The following is a 6,362-nucleotide window of genomic DNA, read 5'->3' on the forward strand; positions in this document are numbered from 1 at the left end:
CTACTCAAGTATCAATGAATACATGTATATATCATAAGAACGAAAATATTTATATTAAAGATAAGTTATCTTATCTTTGGTTATAGAAGAGCGCTCGTGCTGATAACGTGTTATGAAACTGGAAGAGATATTAATGACCCGGATATTAGATCGTTAACTGTAAACCGAAAACTGTATTTTAGAATAATGTAGAAGAATATATTTCTTATTATTCTCTCTCTTGAAATTGTACAAATGGAGGAACCCAAATAACCTATTTATAGAAAACCCGAAGTTATTGTTCATGTATACGGTCGGTGTAAACAGTACAATATATATGAATAGTAAGTCGGTATGAATAGTAACGGTGGACTCCACCATAGTTTATTCGGTTGTATAATAATTACATCAAACTAGAACTGAATATTAATGGGTTCGGTTTAATTTCGATTTTAGTATTGGTCCGATTTCGTTATAATTCGATTTTAATATCGGACCAAATTCACCGACCGAAATGTCCACCCCTATCAACACATATTCAAGTAAACAAAGCTCTCATCCTCTTACGTCTCATTGGACTAACTCCACTTTTTTTGTAACTTTTTGTGTTGATGTTAAAGAATCGGAAATGGTGGGAGATTGCGAGATTATTCGAAACCTTAAAAAAAAGTTTTGTGATGATTTTTTACAAAAAAAAAATTGAGATGATAAGTGGAAATCCCAACGTTCAGAACCTTGGTAAGATTCCTAAGTCAGAGTTGTCTGGGGGTTTGGGCCATACAATTGGCCCGGTTAATTTTAACGGACTAGTTTGATCGTTTTCAAATGTTTGGGGCTGATGTGATAGAATCGGTAAATGGTGGGTGAAGGAAGAAGAGGAAGCCCAACACTGCAATGCAAAAAAAAAAGACTGGTTTTAAATCCAATTTTTGTCATATATATATATATATGGTATAAATGTGTCCACCAGAAAGATGGTACATTTTGTACTTTACATAATTGCATTAATAGATCGAAGTTTGTGGTCACATTTTCTAAGGTAATTAAATTTTTATATATAAACATTGTGTTTAAAATATTGCGTACAAAACAATTTATTTACAATAATAAGTTATTAATTACTAACCTCGTGTACCATCAGTATTATTTGTCCCGAAAATATTGACACGGTAAAGCAAAACGACCATGAGATCTCCAGAGTTCGGTCTGCACGTCCCCATTTGGCTGCCCAATAATAGAGTGCCACGTGTCCTTCCGAACCAATCATAAATGGCTGTGACGATGGGTCGCTGTGAGACTAGAATTACTGTTTCCTTTTGTACAAGAATTTCGAGAGATTTAGGAAACGCGCAAGACGAGGCGGAGAAGGATTTCTTATTTTTCGGTTCGCAATCGTCAATTGATTTCTTCCGCTCAGATCAATTCCGGCTGAAAGCGTTTCTTCTTTGGCGTAAGCATGGTACGATCTCGATCGATGTCGCGTTTTGCGTGATTTGGATTTGGCTGATCTTGCTATGGAGTTCGTTTTCTATATCGGAATTCATGTGTCTCCGGTCTGATCTGCTCCTATATCGAATTCGCTTGGCTGATCTTGTATTTTCATGGATTGTTTGGCGGGACATTGGTTGCGATGTGTTGCAAAAGGCTCTGATTGCGAATTTTGACTTCGATTAACTAATTTCTGACCGTTATTTTCGTATAAAGTAGACTGGTTTTGATGGCGATTGGTGCCAATGTTGACCTTGCTTGCCCCTCAATCATGTATTATGGGTAGATACGTGAAAACGGAACCTATTGCTGTGCAGATCGGATGTCTGTAATTCTGGCAAGATAGGAATTCTGATTTTGATGCCCTAAATCGAATTGTGCCTTGAGAAGTTGTAGAATGTATATCAGTAACTGGGTGGATAAGGTTTCTGCAGACGACGTCGAGACGGCTTGCGGACAGGAAGGTGGAGAAGTTCGAAAAGAATATCACAAAGAGAGGAGCTGTGCCTGAAACAACCACAAAGAAAGGAAAGGATTACCCAGTTGGTCCTATCCTCCTCGGATTCTTCGTGTTCGTTGTCATTGGATCTTGTAAGCACCACCACTTCTATAACCTATCACCTGATTCTATTTCCACATGATGATCAAAGAAATTCCAACACCTGACCTAAACACAATTTTCCTCATTAGCCCTTGTTTTAGTTCGGTTTTTTTGCGCATTCGGACATCGATTTTCAGAGTTGTGGGGGGTGTTAAGTCAAATCCCGAAACCTAGATTTGTCACATTGTTCTTTGTCCCGCACAGAATTGTGGGTGTCATAATGCTCAGACAGCATTATGCCTAAAATAGCTCCACATTCGAAAACAGGATCAAGATTTTGATTTGTGGGATTTGTCTTCTGCATCAGCTCTTTTCCAGATTATCAGGACAGCTACAAGTGGGGGAGGAGGCATGGCATGAACTCAGCAACCCTCAAAACCAGAAGACAGAAACTTTCAAATGTTGACGATATCAGTGTCTGTCTCACGTGTCTCCCTTGATTTTCTCATGGTTTTTCTTCCTTTTAATGCAGTACTGTAAATGGAACAAAGTTCTGTTTTGAAATGTTGTGAACAATTTTGACTCTTTGTTTTCTTTTTCTATACAAATCTGTCTTAAAATCTTAAAACACATGCCCTCGATTCATCAAACGGCATCAAAGAAATCTAAAATCCACTTTAGTTCATGAGTAGTTTTAGCATAATCCAAGTTATTAAAACACAGAGTTTGTACAAAAGTCATTCATAAACAAACCACTTAATCTTAAAATTCCAACCACATTAACACCGTTATTGCGTTCCAAAGAAATACACAACTTAAAGAGAGAGGAAGCTGCACACTTTTGAGGGTCACCGCCACAGTTGGCAGAAGTAGCAACAATCTATCTGCCGGAAAGAAGATCAAGCGGTGGCGGTTGGGGACGGATGGAAGGCGGTCCCACCAGTGATCCAAAGCCTCTTCCTACCCCGAGGGGGGGCTGAGTAGCCGGGAACCTTGGACCATTCCCTAGTACCAACATTGTAAGTTACAAGACGGTTCATCTGTCTGGACCTCAAGGACAACATGATCAGACAGCCTTTGTTGCCCAGACAGTTCATCCTAATGTGCTTTCCGTAAAACTCCAAGCACCATACGTTTGGCATTCTGTCAACCTCCTTCCACAAGAGTGTCATCTTCTGCAGCTCCCATATGCACACGCATGTTGCCGCGTTCTTCGTCAGCAGACCCACCAGCATCAGCTGGTCTCCGCACTCTGCCAGCGTGTGATCGCTCAGATGCATTGGGGCTGGGATGATTGACTGCTTCCACGTTCCCGTTACCATGTTGTACGACAGTATCCCTTCCGGCTCTGTCAACATGAAGTAAAGGCTACTTCCTATAGCCACTGGTTGTGACTTGAAGTTGAGTAGAACCGGGAGCTTTATGCTGGAGGGCATACTCCCTCGTTTAGTCCATGCATTTCTCGTGGAATCGTAGACTTCATACTCTCCTTCACACCCGACCCACATGACTTTATACCCATCGCTCGTCGATTTCCCGTTCAAAATCATCCCTACAGCAATACGAGACCAGACCTTGAACGACCTAGCAGGCAACTCTCTGAAAGACTTAGTCAGTGGGTTGCAAAGGTAGAAATTCCGGTGACCTATGTCAAGGAAGCACACCAGACCTCCTGCAGAAGCGACTGGCAAAACAATGGTCCTCTTCGGGAGTGCAGAGATGACGGGATGGTGCCATTTTTTTGAACAAGGGTCATAAACAGCTCCCGAGTTGACATTTTCGTGGGTTATGGTGTAGAACCAAGGGATGGTCTGTGGAACCTCGGCGCAACGTTCAGAGAAATTCTCAGAGTCAGTGAGAGAGTTCCACTTTTGGCAAACAGAGCGGAACCTGAAGAACGTGGCAACCGGTAGTCTGGAAAGTATAGCTTCAAAGAGGTCCTCAGGAAATTCCTGCCAGATATTCTGATCCATGTTTTCGTCTGAGTTGGTTTCTTCAGTAGATGACTTCCCTCGACTTAGTTCTTTCCGGGATTTCTTGGCAGGCGGAGACTTGACAGATTCTAACATCTTGAAGACCCCAGACCTCTTCCCAGCTGCCATTACGATATCACAGCAATCATCTGCAGAACCCTCCTCGATACAGGGCAAACACCATCTGTCATAACGAAGAAAAAACGACACCATCTGTTAGTTCAATCATGCAACTACTGAAACTGCGTCTGCAAATTCAAGTATGTTAACAAAAACAAACTAAAGGGGGGAAAATTAGATCTTTGGATCTTAAAGCTTCTGATTGAGGTGGGGATTATTAAAAAAAATGCAGGTTATGACCCCTCAACGCACTTTCAAGTGAAGATCATCAACCATCAAGTCACATTTCTTGAAAAGACACTTGACAACATCAGATTCAAAATAATAGAGACAATACAGGAAGCCACACGTTCAGTCCCAGAAATCAAGCAAACCCCAAGCAGACCACTTGACAAAGACAGTAGATGTGGGATGACAGTAGAATAGAAGATAATTGACCAAAGCCGCAAGCGAGCACACTCATATGTAACTTTTAGCAATCAAACTAATTCACCATTTTCCAGAATGATGGATCCTAATTAAGCTAGGAAAGTACGATGTGATCTTAGACCTCCACATGTGATGTGTCACTCATCAAGAAGACAACCCATATTTACCCTCCGACCAAACTATAGCATTAAGACAATCGAAGCTTCACATTCAACGCAAGACTAGATATGATTCTCCAAACCACATGAGACCCCACAAAGCTCACACAGAGGGCGACAGTCTCAGGAAGGAAAACTATTGGTCGGAGATGGGCAATTCCCGAGCCCCGTAGAAAACCTAGAAACAATCACTAACCCTAAGGACAAGAAAGAACGATTTTTTTTGCAGTACCCACGAACAAAACCCTAAAAGCGACGGGAAAGCGCGCCAATATCGGATAAGCTCAAATGGCGGAAAATTCAGATAAAAAAAAAGGGAATAAAACCCGGCGAATTGAACGACCGAAATGGGATTAAAACCGCAAAACACAGATCTAATCGGAGAGGTTCACAGAAAGAACTGACCCGTTTCGGTCCTCCGGGTGTCGGAGAACGTACAGCGGTGGAGTATGCGGTGGAGGAAACGTAGAAAACGACGGCAGCGGAGGAGGAGGAGGAGGAGAGCCGTAGAGGTGCAAGAGCTCTTGAAGCTGACCGATAAGCTGTCTGAGCATGGCTAGCTCTTCTTCCATGACCCGAACACAGACAGATCGCGCGCGAAAGATGGAGAAACAGAGAGAATCAATGGCGACGAAGAATACCCATTAACATCGAACTCAATAAACAAAAAAAAATGAATTTTGGGAGGGTTTGGTTTCGGACTTGGCTTGGGGGCTAACCTCCCACCATCTCCGCCCTCTCTCTCTCTCTTAATGAACTCTGTCGCATCTTCTCTCTCTAACTCTTCATCTTTTTCCATTCTGGCCCATACGATTATTTCTTTGCAATTATCCCTCTTCCCTTAAATTTACATCTATACCCCTACTTCTTTCCGTTTTTACCTTATTTGTCCTCTTCCTTGTTTCTAAGGCTGAACACCGGTCGGATATCCGAAAAATCAGAGTATTTAGATTTAGTTCCGGAAAACTCGAATATTTAATTATAAAATTTATATTCAGAATTTGAGATTTACGAGTATCTGGAGTATGGGAATCCGGAATAATGATCGGATACTCGCGGATATCTGGATTTAGATTTATTTAAAAAAATAATATATATAAAATTTTCAAAAAATAAAGATATATGTATAGAAATAGATGAATTACGATATAAATATGAGATAATAAGATATAAATAATAATAAATTTAATGTTTTTGAGATAATATTAAAAAAATATAAAATTATTTAACCTAAAACAATTATATTTTATAAAAATATTATATAAATATAAGATATAATTATTTATAATCATACTAGTCGGGTATCCGCGGATACCCGATTTTAAAAATTTTATTATCCGGATTTGAATTCAGATTCACGGGTATTAAAAAATCCGAATTTGGACTTTGATTTGAAAATTACGAGTATCATAAAATCGGGTATCTGCAAGAGTATCCGATAGATACCTATTTTCGGGTATTTATACCCACCCCTGCTTGTTTTGTCTCCACTTTTTTTCTCCCTTTTATTTGTTGCATGTTTTGTTGAAATACAAAATAATGCATGTAACATTTTTTCTCTAGAAGAGCAAAATCAAATAAATTTAAAATTTAAAAAAAAAAAACAATGACATAAAGTTTATGTCATAAACTATGTCAATTAGTAATTTATTTTAAATTCAGAATTACATTCAA

At 39.8% G+C, this 6,362-nt stretch overlaps 2 protein-coding genes across 2 annotated transcripts; one reads left to right on the forward strand and one right to left on the reverse strand.

Moving 5' to 3' along the window:
* The first annotated feature begins 1,293 nt into the window (after nt 1-1,293).
* On the forward strand, nt 1,294-2,604 carry LOC104807127 (stress-associated endoplasmic reticulum protein 2-like). The gene is made up of 3 exons (XM_019201797.1): nt 1,294-1,438; nt 1,902-2,058; nt 2,376-2,604. The coding sequence occupies exons 1-3, from the start codon at nt 1,436-1,438 to the stop codon at nt 2,426-2,428; spliced, it is 213 nt and encodes a 70-aa protein (XP_019057342.1). The 5' UTR covers nt 1,294-1,435; the 3' UTR covers nt 2,429-2,604.
* Nucleotides 2,605-2,697: 93 nt separating this feature from the next.
* On the reverse strand, nt 2,698-5,476 carry LOC104807128 (F-box only protein 6-like). The gene is made up of 2 exons (XM_010532242.1): nt 5,094-5,476; nt 2,698-4,165 (listed from the first exon to the last, which is right to left on the reverse strand). The coding sequence occupies exons 1-2, from the start codon at nt 5,258-5,260 to the stop codon at nt 2,908-2,910; spliced, it is 1,425 nt and encodes a 474-aa protein (XP_010530544.1). The 5' UTR covers nt 5,261-5,476; the 3' UTR covers nt 2,698-2,907.
* Between the last annotated feature and the right edge of the window lie 886 nt (nt 5,477-6,362).

This window comes from Tarenaya hassleriana, unplaced genomic scaffold (genome assembly GCF_000463585.1).
Source record: "Tarenaya hassleriana unplaced genomic scaffold, ASM46358v1 Cleome128, whole genome shotgun sequence".
In the NCBI taxonomy this organism is placed as follows: domain Eukaryota; kingdom Viridiplantae; phylum Streptophyta; class Magnoliopsida; order Brassicales; family Cleomaceae; genus Tarenaya; species Tarenaya hassleriana.